The 16,542-nt window shown below is 45.8% G+C and overlaps 1 protein-coding gene across 1 annotated transcript; it reads right to left on the minus strand.

Annotated features, from left to right (window-relative positions):
- Positions 1 to 3,364: 3,364 nt before the first annotated feature.
- LOC127197914 (transmembrane protein 202-like) lies at positions 3,365 to 8,585 on the minus strand. Its single transcript, XM_051155741.1, is given in 7 exon segments — positions 3,365 to 3,675; positions 4,472 to 4,603; positions 4,970 to 5,119; positions 8,046 to 8,277; positions 8,279 to 8,293; positions 8,509 to 8,540; positions 8,543 to 8,585. Coding segments are annotated over 7 exon segments (915 nt in total).
- Between the last annotated feature and the right edge of the window lie 7,957 nt (positions 8,586 to 16,542).

Raw genomic sequence — 16,542 nt, forward strand, 5'->3', positions numbered from 1 at the left:
GGCCAATAAGCAGAAGCAAGATTAGGAGGCAGGACTTCGTGGCCCAGAGAGGAGGTCCCAGGTGGGGACCACGGAGAGTTGGGGGGCATCCCCAGACTTGGGTTAAGAAGGAGCAGCCAGGGCAAGACTACGATGGCAGGCAAATGTGCTGTGAAGTAAGCCAGGCCATTGCCACCATGGTAGCAAAGCTCTGATTCTGCCCACTTTACTGCCATTAAGCAATGATAAATATACAGGTCTCCACATCATTATTCGGGAGCTAGGGTGGGCATAGAAAAAAAAAAAACCTTGCATTTTACAATATAGTGTTTAGCATTTCTTGAAATTGTCATAGTTTTGAAAATATTCAAGTTTTTGTTTGTTCGTTTGTTCGTTTATTCAAGACAGGGTTTCTCTGTGTAGCCTTGGCTGTCCTGGACTTGCTTTCTAGACCGGGTTGACTTCAAACTCACAGAGATCCACCTGCCTCTGCCTCCCGAGTGCTGGGATTGCAGGCGTGCGCTGCCGCACTCGGTTCAACGTTCTAGATATTTGAAAATAAAGTCTTCTTTCCCTGCGTCTCTTCCTCTTTCCTGCCTTCCTCCTTTTTTTTTTTTTTTTTTTTTTTTTTTTTGTCGGATCCCCTCGTCTCGGCCTCCTGAGTATTGGGATTGTGAAGTATGGACCACTAAGTCTGGCTATTTTCTTTTATACTGAGGTGTTTTCTAGATTATATTCTGTGCTCTAGTCTTATTTCTGTTGCTATGATAAAATACCCTGGCAAAAGCAATTTAAGAGAAAGAGGACTTATTTTAACTTTATTCCATATGCTAGTCCATTGTAGCACAGACCACAACATGGCAGGAACTTAAAGTAGTTGGTCACATCACATTCACAGTCAGCAGGAGGAAGAAATAAATGAACGCACACGTGTTCACTGGCTTGCTTGCTTGTGCTCAGTTCATTTTCTCCATTCTTGTAACTGCTTAGAGAGTGGTGGCACCAGCAGTGGGCTTGGCCTTCCCACATCAATTAACTTAAGACAGTCTCCTAAAGACATGCCCATAAACCAATGCATTATATAAAATTCCTCCTTGAAACTATCTTGTCAGGTAGTTCTAGATTGTATCAAGTTGACAATTAAAGCTAGCAGTAATTATTGCAGTTAATTTAGAAATGGGGCCTAATAAATGTGTGCTATTAGCACTATAATTATTATTACGGCAGCATTTTCTAACCCCCTAGCAATCAACGAAACATAGACATTTGTTATATTTTAAAATAGCCTTGGTTCACCCAGGCATGCCTGTAATGCCAGCATTCTGGGACACAGAGGCAGGCGGATCTCTGTGAGTTCAAGGCCAGCCTGGTCTACAAAGTGAGTCCCTGACAGCCAAGGCTACACAAAGAAACCATGTCTCAAAAATAAAATAAAATAAAATAAAATAAAATAAAATAAAATTGTCTTGCCTACAAGAAGTGTAGGGATAAAGATGGAGCAGAGATCGAGGCAACCATCAACCAATGACTGGCCAAATTGGAGACCCACCCCTGACACTATTAACGACGCTCTACAACAATTGCAGACAGGAACCTAGCATAACTGTCTTCTGAGAGGCTTCATCCAGCAGCCATTGGGAACAGATGCAGAGACCCACAGCCAAACAAGAAGCAGAGCTGGAGAGTCTTGTGGGAAGAGTAGGAGGAAAGATAGAGGGAGCCCGAGGGGGTCAGGGACTACAGAGTAAACTCACCGAGGCCCATGGCGCTTCACAGAGACTGAACCACCAACCAAGGGGCAAGCATGGGCTGGACATAGACCCCCTACACATATGTAGCAGCTGTACAGCTTGGTCTTCATGTGGATCCCTTAACAATTGGAGTGCAGGCTGTCTCTGACTCTGCTGCCTGCCTTTGGATCCCTCTCCCCTCGCTGGGCTGCCTTGTCTGGCCTCAGTAGGAGAGGATTTGCTTAGTCCTGCTGAGACTGGATGTGTCAGGGTGGGTTGGTACTCATGGTAGGCCTTCCCTTCTCTTCACAGAAGGGGAGGGGGAGCTGAGGAGGAGGTGTGTTAGGGTAGGACTGGAAGAAGAGTAGGGAGGGGCCTGTGAACAGGTTGTCAAGTGAATGAATAAATAAATAAATACATGCATACATACACACATGAGCAAGGTCATTTTGTGCATATTTGCCTATAGAGTTGTCATCCATCCCCCCACATCCCCCCAATGCAAGACAGGGCCTCTGTGTGCATCGCTGGCTATCCTGGAACTCTGTAGACCAGGATGGACAAGAGAGTAGTTTAAGTATCAGTCCTCGTAGGAAAGGGGACGTCCATGGATTCCCCAGAATCGACCCAGTACCTCTCAGCTTCTTAGGGTAGTTGGTATTTTCTCCAGGGGTGATTTCCAATCCATATGCATCGGTATTGCTTAACTGACTCCATTCTGAGAATGTGCAAAGCATAGACAATTCAGATAAACCATCTTCATCAAGGACCTTTGTGGGTTCATGAGATTTTTCCCCAGTGCCTGAAAAGTCCTCTGTTATGTACAGTGTGTTTATTAGCAGCCTTTCTTCATTTATGACCCCAAAGTCTATTGCTATTGTTATTATTAGTATCTTTACATATACCTCCAGTAGGACTCTGGTAATTAAAGAGGACCTGAGGCTAGCCTTCAGGGCACATGCAGCTCACAACTGCCTAGAACTCAAGTTTCAGGTGAGCCTATGAGCTCTTCCAGCCTCTGTAGGCACTCGCAGTGCCACACATACACATACATATAAATGAAAATGAAAAGAAATCTTTTGCAAATTCTAAGTGAATTTTCATTACCTTCTTTTTTTGTTTTTGTTTTGTTGTTGTTGTTGTTGTTGTAGCTTTTATTATATTATAGAAATTGTACTTCTAGATCCCATGGAAAAGTAAAGATGCTTGTAGAGTTTTTTTGTTTTTTGTTTTTTCCAGACAGGGTTTCTCTGTGTAGCCTTGGCTGTCCTGGACTCACTTTGTAGACCAGGCTGGCCTCGAAACTCACAGCAATTCGCCTGCCTCTGCCTCCCGAGTGCTGGGAATTAAAGGCCTGTGCCACCACGCCCTGCTTTTATTTTCAAGACCTATTTGTGTGTGTGTGTGTGTGTACCAGAAGAGGTTGCTGTCCATCTCCTCATCTCCACCTGTCCTTTGAGGAGGCTTGTTACGTGGGTGCCAGCATTCAGATTCTGAATCCCACGATTGTGCTGCTAGCTCTGTTAATTGCTGAGCCATGACGTTCTCTATAGCAGTCTTATATATTTTGGATCCAATATACACAACAGACATTTCGTTAGCTTTAATGCTACTATGGACACATGATAGCAGAAGGTTTCGTCGTATTAGCACGATCATTTCTCACCTAACGCACCCTCTCTATGTTTGAGGCAGCAGGACTTAGCCTTCCCTGTTCCTGTCACAGTCTTGTACTTGGTGACTTCCCCCCCTCTCACATTTGACTGATTTCTCCCTCCCATACTTGGCTGTTTTTCCTCTCTCCAACTTAGAAGCTGCATCTCAGGACTTGGCTTTTCTGCTGTAGCAGGCAGTAGTGTTGGCACTGGACCAAAGTCCAGCCTGGGCCTCTGCTGTGGAATCTGATTGACACTTGGATCGGCAGAATGAGACTGGAAAGTTATGTAATTGAGAAAAGAGATGACCCCTAGAGGAGGAAAAAAATTGAGATGTAGTTTAACAGGCAGATCATCTTTGTTTGTTTGTTTGTTTGTTTGTTTTTGGAGACAGGGTTTCTCTGTGTAACAACAGCCTTGGCTGTCCTGGACTCACTTTGTAAACCAGACTGGCCTCGAACTAACAAAGTTCCGCCTGTCTCTGCCTCCCCGAGTGCTGGGATTACAGATGTGCAGTCTTTTAGCTTTTAAAAGTTGTATTCATCTTTTCAAATTCAGTCTTAAAAGACCTCTTTTCAAAAGCCAGGCACGATGGTGTACGCCTTTATTCCCAGCACACGGGAGACAGAGGCAGTTGGATCTCTGTGAGTTGGAGGCCAGCCTGGTCTACAAAGAGAGTCCAGGACAGCCAGAACTACACAGAGAAACCCTGTCTCAAAAAACCAAAAAGGAAAAAGAAAAAGAAACCTCTTTACAGTACATTCTCCCCACCCCCTACCCCCTCCAGTTATTTTATCCTCCAGTGACTGTGCTGCCTTAGACTATTCCGGTCTTGTTAGAATAAAGCTTGACTCCCTCGGATTTCAATAATGGCGCTATTGTTTTCTGTGTACCCTTAAGCAAATGACTTAACCCATCCACACCTCATTTTGTGAGAGAACAAGTTACTAATTCTAGGCTTTTGATTGTCAAATCTCTGCCCACCACACCACACTGCCTCTCCACATAAAAACCTGCCATGTGTCTATTTCATCTCCATTCTACCTCCTGCTACACAAGGGATTTTCCGTTCCCTCCTTCTAAGCGCAGAGCAGGGGGCTGACTCACCAGCACAGAAGTATAAGACGTCACTGCACCAGTTAAGATAATAGGCCCACAGGAGCTCTGACTCCATGGCACTCTTTGTGTACCATTCAACCTGGGCCAGAAACAGGTTGAGGCAGAGGAGCAAGCAGACAGCTGGGACCAGAAGAAAAGATGTCACATTTTATCAGTGTCTTCCATCAGCCTTGGCTGCCAACCACTCCACTTCCCTCCCCCCCCCCCCACCCCAGCTCCTCCTTCATTCGCAGGGATTATATCCTTGGCAGAGATCAAAGGATTTTAAAACTTGGGTATTAGCCAAGATATGAGAAAGGAGACGTCCTCTTCCTTGGGGGGGCTAAGCCAGGTGGAGGCGTGCTCTATGCAATAAGAGAGGGCAGGGAGCTGGCTGCTGAGTGTGATGGTAAAGGAAAGGAAAGGTAGGAAAGAGTGTGGAAGCCCCCAGAGGTGCTCAGTTCCTTTGACTGTTTTACCTTGGTGTATTGCCTTGCCAGTCCCTACCTGAGCAGAAGCTGAGGATGGCCATCTTCAGATCCAACTCAGAGGACGCGATTCTCTCTGCAGGGTGGCAAGAGTTGAAGAGCAAGCCAAGGCCAGCAAGCGCGCACAGGATCGAGATGATGAACAGGGCCCTGGAGCAGTGGAGATAATCTCCAAGTGGAAGAGGAAAGGCTTGGTCAGTCCTCACAGAAAGCTGGAGGGCCAGCCACAGTGAGGGGCACACACTTGTCATAATAATAAATAAATCTTTTTTAGAAAATTAAAAAGAACCTTTAAAAAACACAAAGCTAAACAAAACAAAGGATTCTACAAAAGGATTCTAAGATGTGCCTCATGGGGCTGGAGACATGGCTGAGCAGTTAAGAGTATGTACCGCTCCAGCAAAGGCTAAACTTTGGTTCCCAGCACCTATGCACAGCTCATAACCATCTGAAAGGCCAGATCCAGGAGATCCAACATCCTTCCCGGACTCGGCAAGCATCTCCCCTCATCTGTACACACCCCCACCCACACATGCTTAATTAAAATTTTACCTTAAAAAAAAAGATCTGCCTCATAAATTTTCATTTTGTTCTCTACAGCTGCTCCTTATGATAAAAACTAATCAGAAGCCTAACCATGGCAGTGAATTGCTTTGTGGCCTCCAACAAGCTGGTCAGATTAAAAAGAGAATAACTTAAAAGTGGCTTGTTTTCTAAAGACTGAGACTGAGCATCCGTGTAACCTCGAGAAGCTTCAGGAAGCCCTGGGACCTAGTTTGTTTTTGTTTTTGTTTTTTTTAAACAGCATTTGGCTCTTGATACTCCAAGTGCTCTATTAATCCTTGCCTGTAGCTATCTGAATACAGACAGCTAAGGGAACCGGAAACAAAGGAGCCTGGGCCAAGTTGGAGCTATTTGGTTATTACGCTTGGAAATGTCAATTTCCTCTTTTGCTTGTGTGAACTGACGAGCTGGATATCACTGTTTGGCACCGACACACTAATAAACAGGAAAACCTGGACTATAGAGATAAAACAAAAACATAAACAAAGATGAGTGTCAACTGGAGTTGGTGCGACTGGTTGTCGGAGAGCCCAGTCTTGAGTCCTGTCACGCCCTCTGCACTGCCTGCTCTTGGCAGTTTATGGCATTCTTCCTTATATTTTAAAAAGTTCACCCTTTAAGCTTACACTAGTTCACATGATTTCTCTCTCTTCTCTCTCTCTCTCTCTCTCTCTCTCTCTCTCTCTCTCTCTGTGTGTGTGTGTGTGTGTGTGTGTATGTAGGTAGGGCAGCAAGATGACTCAGTAAGTAAAGGCACTTGATGCAAAGCCTAACAACCTGGGTTGGATTCCTGGACTCACAGGGTAGAAGGAAAAAACCAACTCCAGAAAGTTGTGCTCCTGACCTCCCCAAGTGTGCTGTGACATATGCATACCCATACATACACAAAAATAATTAACACAGAGATGTTAAAACACACACACACACACCACACACACACACACACACACACACACACATGGGTGGGGATTTAGCTCAATGGTAGAGCACTTGCCTAGCAAGTGCAAGGCCCTGGGTTCGGTCCTCAGCTCTGGAAGAAACACACACACACACACACACTGGTGTTTGAAACAGGCCTGGCTATGTAACCCAGGCTGGTATCAGATTCGCGATCTTCCTCCTCAGGCTCCTAAGGGAGAAGATTACAGGCATGTACCACCATGCTTAGCATAGCTTTTTTATTTTTTATTATTTTTTTTTCTGAGACAATATCACATGACACTTTTTCTTTTTGAGATAAAGTCTTGTGTATCCTAGGCCTTCTCAAACTTAATTCTGATCATTCTGTCCCTGCTTTCTGAGTGCTGGGATTATAGCCAGGTGCCACTACACCTGGCTTATGTTTTGTGCATGGTAGGCAAATGGTAGGCAAGCATTCAGCTTACTTAGCCACACCCTAGCCCTCCACATTTTCTGTGGGGGTGAGGTTGAGACAGGGTCACTCTATGTAGCTCTGGTTGTCCTGGAACTCACTCTGTAGACCAAGCTGGCCTCGAACGCACAGAGATCTGCCTGCCTCTGCCTCCCGAGGGCTGGGATTAAAAATGTGCAACACTACGCCCAGAACACTCCATTTTTCTTTTCCTTTTGCAGAACTGGGGCCTGGTGATGTCATTCTGCTGCCTATGTTCAAATACCAGAGGCATATTCCAAAACTGAGGTTAATATTCAAAAGATGGCAGGTGTGGTGGTGCATTCCTTTAATCCCAGCACTTGGGAGGCAGAGGCAGGTGGATCTCTGTGAGTTCGAGGCCAGCCTGGTCTACAAAGCAAGTCCAGGACAGCTAAGATAACATAGAAAAACCCTGTGCCTATGCCATTACAGTCCATTCTTAACTCAAAATTTTACAGCAAGACTTTTTTGTGTAGTGCTGCGGACAGATCCCAGGGCCTTGTATATGGCAGGTGAATACTCTACTAGTGAGCTTCGTCCCCAGCTCTGATTTCAGCTTCAGAAGGGCAGCAAGCTTAGCTGACAAAGTTTCAATACTCTTAGGACCTCCAGTTCAAGAAGGGCCCACCTATCCATGCCAATAAGAAGCCTTAATCTAGCAGAAGTGGTCCAAATTTTTAAAAATCAGTTCACCTGTATCCAAACGTTCCAAACTGTTCCATGGTAGCATCTTATAAATATCAAAAGAATTTCACCCAAAGAATACTACCAGCTTCTTTTGTTTGTTTGTTTTTGAGACAGGTTTTTCTGTGTAGCCTTGGCTGTCCTGGACTCGCTTTGTAGACCAGGCTGGCCTCAAACTCACAGCGATCCGCCTGCCTCTGCCTCCCGGCCTGAATACTACTAGCTTTTAATCAATCATTTGGGACAGGAATCAATCCAGGATAGGAAAGAGGATATATATATGTGTGTGTGTGTGTGTGTGTGGTGTGTGTGTGTGTGTGTGTGTGTGTAAATAGACAGTCATATTCACAACTTATCTCCAATCCAAAGATCTTGAAGGAAGAAAGGCAAAGCACAATGTGGCAGAAAGCTCTGGAACTGTGGGGCCTGTGACACTGATTTTCATGACACTCACAGGGTGGCTTGGGTATGTGGCTCCAGCACAGCTCATGGCTGCATAGAGTCCAGAGTCCTGCGTTGAGCTCAAGGCCGTTGTTGGTCACCAGGAACTGCACCCAGCTCAGTGGGGATGTGCAGATCAGCAGCAGCAGGCTGAAGCCAGAGAGGCTGCCACAGAACATCCGGGTGTAGGTGTAAGCCTGATCCACATACTGCTGTCGCTTCTGGGGTGACATTGACTGTTTGTTTGGTAGGAACAGTAGGCTACAAGGATGAGGGAAATATTGTCCAGGATGCTAACCTCAGGTCCCTGAAGTCTCCTCGCGCGCTCTCCTCCCCAACCCCCAAGTGGCTTTGATTTGCAGGCCTCTTCCCTTATCGCTTTTTAAAAGTCAGAGTGTCTCAGGTGGTCTTTTCTGCCTAGCTCTGTCCTCAGGTGAAGCCCTCTTCCTCCCCTCTGACCTACATTGTCTCCTCACCCGTTGGTATTTCCGGTCCCCTTTTATTTGGAGACATCAGGGCTGTAGAAGGTCATGATTTGTTCCTTCCTCTCCATCTTGGCAGGCAGTTCACTGTCTAACTGCCACGGAATTTGTCTCAACGCCTCCTCACACATGCCAGGAGAACCCTTGGTATAGATCCTGTCTCTCTTTCATTTTTTTCTGTCTTAGAACATGAAAAAAAACCCAAAACAAACAAACAAAAACACCAGGAAGAAAGTGTGTGTGTTGTTGTGTGTGTGTGTGTGCGCGCGCGCGCGCGCTCGTGCACATGCATGCATGTGATGGGTGTTGGGGCATATATCATTTTAAAGGATTTTTTTTTTTTTTTTTTTTTTTTGTTTTTCGAGACAGGGTCTCTCTGTGTAGCCTTCGCCATCCTGGACTCACTTTGTAGACCAGGCTGGCCTCGAACTCACAGCGATCCGCCTGCCTCTGCCTCCCGAGTGCTGGGATTATTTAAAGGAATTTTTAAATTTTATTAATTTATTCAGATTACATCTCAATTGTTCCCTTCATTGTCTCCTCCTGTTCCTCCCTCCTTCACCCTATTTCCCTCCCCTAGGTCTGTGACTGAGGGGACCTCCTCCCCCATTATATGGTCACAGCCTATCAGGTCTCATCTTGGTAGCCTGCTTATCCTTTCTCTAGGACACCAGGCCTCCCCAGCAAGGGGAAGTGGTCAAATATGGGACACCAGAGTTCATGTCAGAGTCAGACTCTGCTCTGCACACAACTGTGGAGAATGTCCTGTCCATTGGCTAGATCTGAGTAGGGGTTCAATGTTTATTGCATGTATTGTCCTGCTTGGTGCAGTAGTTTGAGCAGATGCCCCTGGGTCCAGATCTGCCCGTCATAATGTTCTTTTTGTAGGTTTCTAGGACCCTCTGGATCCTTCTATTTTCCCATTCTCCCATATTTCTCTCACCTAGAGTCCCAATAGGATGTCCTCACATCTATCTCACTCTCCTGGTAATGAAGACTTTCATAGGACATCCTTTTTGGGCCAGGCCTTAAGGTCAACAATTAATAAATGGGACCTCATGAGACTGAGAAGCTTCTGTAAGGCAGAAGACACTGTTAACAGAACAAAGCAACAGCCTACAGACTGGGAAAAGATCTTCACCAACCCTACATCTGACAAAGGTCTAATATCCAAAATATAAAGAACTCAAGAAATTCTCAACAGAGGAATATCGAATGGCTGAGAAACACTTAAAGAAATGCTCAACCTCCGTAGTCATCAGGGAAATGCAAATCAAAACAACAACTCTGAGATTCCATCTTACATCCATCAGAATGGCTAAGATCAAAAATTCAAGTGGCAGCACATGCTGGCAAGGATGTGGAGAGAGGAACACTCTTTCATTGCTGGTGGGAATGCAAACTAGTACAACCACTTTGGAAATCTATCTGGCACTTTCTCAGAAAACTGAGAATAGGCCTACCTGAAGACCCAGCTATTCCACTCCTTGGAATATACCCAGAAGATGCTCTACCACATAACAAGGACATGTGCTCAACCATGTTCATAGCAGCCTTATTCGTAATCGCCAGAACATGGAAACAACCTAAATGTCCCTCAGTTGAAGAATGGATAAAGAAACTGTGGTACATTTACACTATGGAATACTACTCAGCTATTAAAAACAAGGAAATGCCGAAATTTGTGAACAAATGGATGGAACTAGAAATGATCATATTGAGTGAGTTAACCCAGAAGCAAAAAGACTCACATGGTATATACTCACTTATAATTGGAGGGTCTATTCTTTGCCTTTACATGTGTTCTGGGACTCTAACTGGGGTCGCCAGGCTTGTACAAAGAGCCTTTAACTGCTGAGGCATCTCTTTGTCCTCTCCTTTCCTCTCTTCCACATCTTCTGTTCATGTAAGAACACTCAACCACGGACACACTGCTGATAGGGCTATTATGCCAGTTAACTATTGCAGTGAACACTAAAATCTGCTGTGCTAAAAGTGATAATGCAGCTGGGCGTGGTGGCTCTCACCTTTAGTCCCAGCACTCGGGAGGCAGAGGCAGGTGGATCGCTGTGAGTTCGAGGCCAGCCTGGTCTACAAAGCGAGTCCAGGACAGGCAAGGCTACACAGAGAAACCCTGTTATAACACTTCAAGAGACTGAGGCGGCACTAGGCTCTATATGAAACTCGGGACTTCCTCTGACCCACATCAGCCCAGCCGATGCCCTAGCAACTCTAGTCTCTTTAAACAACTGTCTACATCTGATCCTATCCCCTCACTTCCTAAGAACTCAAAATCCAAGGTGCAGTGCAGACAGTATTCTGTTTCTCAGACTGAGCATGGATTCCAATCAATACTCAGCCACGTCACTGGCTCTTGCTTTGCACACATTCAAACACTGGTTCCTAAATCTGGTGTGTGTGGTGTATTTGTGTGTGACATGTATCTACATGTGCGTACATATGTGTGTAGGTACACGTGTACACATGCATATGGAAGCCATAGGTTGACAAGAATTATCTCCCTCAATCACACCACACCTTATTTATTTATTTATTTATTTATTTATTTATTTTGGGGGGGCAGGGTCTCTCACTAAACATGGAGCTTGCCAGTATGGCTGGACTGGGCAGCAAGGCCCAGGGAGACTCATATCTCCACCTCCGCAGCACTGGAATTACAGATGCACACCGCTGATCCAGGCTTTGTAAGAGAGTATTGGGGATGGAACTCAGGTCCATTGTGTGACATGCATTTCTTTCTTCCAAGGTTTTATTTTTATTTCTGATGATATGTATGTGTGTTTGAGTAACGCGTATGCCAGTGCAGGTGTCTGCTGAGACCAAAAGGAAAGTGTTACATCTCCTGTGAGCAGCCTGCTGGGGATGCTGGGAATCGAACACAGGTCCTCTGGAAGAGCAGCCGGAGGGCTTCTTTTATAAGTGAGCCATCTCCCCAGCTCCTCTGATGTAACACAGGCTGGCTTCAAATTCACGGTCCACCTGAATCGGCTCCTTCAGCATTTGCCTACTAGCAGGAACCAACACAGCCAGCCAGGCTTCCTTCTGCCAAAGTCCTATTTAACGTTCCAGGCAGTAGCTCAATGCCTGGAAGCAGAGTAGTGAGTGATGAGTGACTGGGTGACGAACAGATGTTTAGACAACTTGCAGAGGTTGGTACAGAGGAAAGAATGGGTAACATTCACAGAGGAGAAACAGAGAAGAGGTACACATGCTATATTTTAGAGGATTTCCCAGGCACTCAACATGGAGGACATTTGGGGTGAAGAGATGACCCGGCAGGAAGCCATGAAGCGTCTGAGATCCTCAGGACACTAGCAGTATGATTCTACTATGGTATTAAACAACGGCTGCAACTAAGTGTGGCAGCTCACACCTGTTATTTCAGCACTGTGAAGTCACAAGAATGACGCACACCCAGGAGTCTCAAGCCAGTCTGGGTTACAGGGTAAGTTCTAGGCCAGCCTATGCTACAGAGGAAATTCCAGGCTGACCTGGAAAGAGAGAGAAATGCTGTGGTGGTGGTGGTGATGAAGGCAGCACACGCCTTTAATCCCAGCACTTGGGAGGCAGAGTCAGGAGGATTCGTTGTGAGTTCAAGGCCAGCCTCGTCTACATAAGTGAGTCCAGGACAGCCAAGGCTACACAGAGAAACCCTGTCTCAAAAAATGAAGACAAACCAAAAACAAAACATCATAAATTGCATGCCACAACTAGATGGCTAGAGTCTATTGCCTAAAGACACTTTAGTTGTAAGACATAGGACATTGAGACTTTAAGCAGGACCTGACCTCTAGATTTCCATCCTTCTGGCTAGCTTTCTTAGAGCCAGGTACTATACAGGTTGCTGGAAGAGCAAAAGGCATCAACCATCTGACCCAGCACTAGATCCTGAGTCTTGCATGAGCATCCTTGCAGCCCCTTTGCTGTCTTTTTGTTTTTTTCTAGACAGGGTTTCTCTGTGTAGCCTTGGCTGTCCTGGACTCAATTTGTAGACCAGGCTGCCCTCGAACTCACAGCGATCGACCTGCCTCTGCCTCCTGAGTGCTGGGATTACAGATGTGCGCCACCACTGCCAGGCCCTCTGTGCTGTCTTTTCAAGCTTGTTTGAATACAGTCTTGGCACAAGCCACACTGAGCCAGATGAAATACTAATTGGTGGAAAACTGTTACCCTTGGGATCCCTTCACTACTGGCATTAAACAAAAACACCACCAAGCAGATGATGTTGATGTAATGTGGGCTACCAGGCCATTTTTGAGCAGTGACTAATTTCTTGAATAATGTAACACTCTAGCCATTAAAGGAACAGGTTCGCACCATCCAATCCTCAGGCCTACTCTGAGCACTACCCCAAAGAGCAGGAGACTAGCTGAGAACTTGCTGGGGTGTCAGATTTACAAATATGTAAATCTGATGGCTATGTATGTTGTCATTTAACATTAATTCAAACCATTGTCATTATTGTTATTTTGGGGGGGGGGGCAATTTTCAAGACAGGATTTCTCTGTGTAGCCTTGGCTGTCCTGGAACTCTCTACAAAGAGTTGTAGACCAAGCTGGCCTCGAACTCAGAGAGATCCGCCTGCCTTTGCCTCCCGAATGCTGGGATTAAAGGCGTGCACTGCCACCTCCCATCACTGAGTAACATTTTTTTCACTCTGAAAACACAGATTTAAAAAACAGTTATAAGACCCAGGCTTGGTGGCGCACACCTTTAATCCCAGCCCTCTGGGAGGCAGAGGCAGGCGGATCTCTGTGAGTTCCAGGCCAGCCTGGTCTACAAAGCAAGTTCAGGACAGGTAAGGCTACACAGAGAATCCTTGTCTCGAAAAACCAAACCAAAAAAAACAAAAACAAAACAGAATTTCAGTTCAGCAGATGGCAGCACCAACAGAGTAAACAGGCAGTCTACAGAGCACAGAAGACATGACTTACAGTGCGCACATCTAACTCAGGACTCACTGCCAGGATCTGGAACGAGTCTTTCAGGCTGAAGAGACCACTCAGCAGTTAGACACGTGTACTGTTCTTGCACCAGACAGCTCACAACTGCCTGTAACTCCAGCTCCAGGGAATCTGACACTCCCTTCTGGCCACAAGTACCTGCACACACATGCACATACACACAGACACAAATAAATCAATAAATAAGTCTTAAATTAAAAAAATAATCTTTAGGGCTGGAGAGATGGCTCAGCGGTTAAGAGCACTGTCTGCTCCTCCCGAAGTCCTGAGTTCAATTCCCAGTAACCACATGGTGGCTCACAACCATATATAATGTAATTTGATGCCGTCTTCTGGCCTGTGGGTGTATATGCAGGCAGAGCATTGTATACATAATAATAAATAAATTAAAAATAATCTTTAGCTGGGCATAGTGGCCCATGCATGTGATCTTACCACATGGGGGAGGCAGAGGCAGAGGCAGAGGCAGAGGCAGAGGCAGAGGCAGGTGGATCTCTGTAAATTCGAGGCCAGCTTGCTCTACAAAGCAAGTCCAGGGCAGCCAAGGGTACACAGAGAAACCCAGTCACAAAAACCAAAAATAAATATGTAAATAATTATTTTACCACGCACGGTGGCACATGCCTTTAATACCAACACCCAGGAGGAAGAGGCCAGCAGATCTATGAGTTCAAAGTCAGCCTGGCTTACATAATAAGTTCCAGGCCAGTCTAGAAAGCATCGTGAGCCTGGCCTGGCATGGTGGCTCAGCTGACGAAGCACCTGCTATGAAAGCGTGGAAACCTGAATGTGGATCCTGACACTCACTTCAAAATGCCAGGGGTGCTGGCATCTGCTTGTGATGTCAGCTAGGGGAGAAAACCCAGAAATTCCTGGGCTTCACTGGGCTGCCAACCCAGCCTACCAGGCAAGCTCCAAGACGGAAAGAGAGAGAGAGAGAGAGCCTGACTAAAAGCAGAGGTCAGCGGCAGCAGGGCGGTGTGGTGCATGCTTTTAGTCCCAACACTCTGGAGACAGAGGCAGGAGGATCGCTGCGAGTTCAAGGCCAGCCTGGTCTACAAACAGAGTTTCAGGACAGCCACGCCTACCCGAGAAACCCTGTCTCAAAAAAAAAAAAAAAAAACAAAGAAAGAAAAAAAGAAAAGGTCAGTGCTAACAGAACAGCATCTCTGGTTGACCCCTGACCTCCACATGCATGTACATACATACAGATCTGCACATACAGGAACTCACACAAGAGTTTATCTCTAGGCTTTAGCTAATTTCAATGATATTTCTGGTGCTGAGGCTTGGGTCCTAAAGCTAGGTATAAGACTTTTCTTTTTGTTTTTTTTTTTTTTTTCATACAGTGTAGCCTTGGCTGTCCTAGACTCACTTTGCAGACCAGGCTGGCCTCGAACTCACAGCGATCCGCCTGCCTATGCCTCCCAAGGGCTGGGATTAAAGGCGTGCGTCACCATGCCTGGTTCTCCTTACTTGTTCTTTCTGAGCTCTGGGATGGCTGGCTCATCGCAGCTGTTCTGGCTCAAATGCCTCTCCTAGCTGATGTCTTCAATCTGGCTTCTCTCTGGGCCCAGAATTGCTCTGTTTGACCTCAAACTAACTCAGCCATCTGTTCTAATCATCTTGGTTCTTCTCATTTTCCAGCTTATTCCATCTTCACCTGAGTTTTCTCTCTCTCTCTCTCTCTCTCTCTCTCTCTCTCTCTCTGCAACCCATCTCTCTATAACTGTCCTGGTAAAAACTGCCTCGTCTCCCAAGTAGCTTCCCTTCCTCCCTCTTCTCATGAGAGTTGGGTGTATCCTATATACTCAAATCGTCTCTGATTCATCGCCTTTTCTGTCACTCAATTAGACACCACTTTCAAACATGGAGGCTTCCTTCTACAAGCTAACTTTTACCTTTGTTTGGGATTGAAGGCCTGTGCCACCACACCTGGACCTAAGCTTCTTTTACCTGATACTTGCTCTATACCAGACTGGTCTTGAACTCAGATCAGTTTGTCTCTGTCTCCTGACTAAAGGCGTGTTTGTATTCCAGCCAGATCACACAGACCTAGAAAGTCTTTGGATGTGATCTCTTGCCAGACAGCTATGTTCTGAATTAACATTCCTCTATAATATCGTGATGATTGAATTAAAAAAAAAAACATATTGTTTCTATCATAAAGAAGTAATGAAGCCGGGCGGTGGTGGCGCACGCCTTTAATCCCAGCACTCGAGAGGCAGAGGCAGGCGGATCGCTGTGAGTTCGAGGCCAGCCTGGTCTACAAAGTGAGTCCAGGACAGCCAAGGCTACACAGAGAAACCCTGTCTCGAAAAACTAAAAAAAAAAAAAAAAAAGAAGAAGTAATGGGGGGAGCTGGAGAGATGGCTCAGAGGTTAAGAGCACTGTCTGCTCTTCCAGAGGTCCTGAGTTCAATTCCCAGCAACCACATGGTGGCTCACAACCGTCTGTAATACAATCCGATGCCCTCTTCTGGTGTGCGTGAAGACAGCGTACTCATACACATAAATAATAAAATATGTTTTAAAAAAAAAGAAGTAATGGGATGGAGAGATGGCTCAGTGGTTAAGAGCACTGCCTGCTCTTCCAAAAGACTTGGGTTCAATTTCCAGCACCCACATGGCAGCTCACAACTGTCTGTAACTCCAAGATCTGACACCCCTACACCAATGCACATAAATTAAAATTAAATAAAAAAAAAAAGAAGTGACGTCACCAGGTCTCATATAGCCCAGGTGAGCCTTAAACAGGATATGTAGCCAAAGATGAACTTAAACTTCTTTTTAAAATGTTAACACAAGACGAGTGTGGTGGCGCACGCCTTTAATCCCAGCACTTGAGAGGCAGAGGCAATCGGATTGGATCGCTTGAGTTCGAGGCCAGCCTGATTTACAAAGTGAGTCCAGGAACAGCCAAGGCTAACAGAGAGAGAAACCCTGTCTGGCCTCAAACAAAGAGAAAACAATTCTTGAATGGGTGCCAAAGAGATCAGAATAATTTAAAAAGGGGATATAGAAACAGGGTGTGGTGGCTCACA

This window comes from Acomys russatus, chromosome 14 (genome assembly GCF_903995435.1).
Source record: "Acomys russatus chromosome 14, mAcoRus1.1, whole genome shotgun sequence".
Taxonomy (NCBI): Eukaryota; Metazoa; Chordata; class Mammalia; order Rodentia; family Muridae; genus Acomys; species Acomys russatus.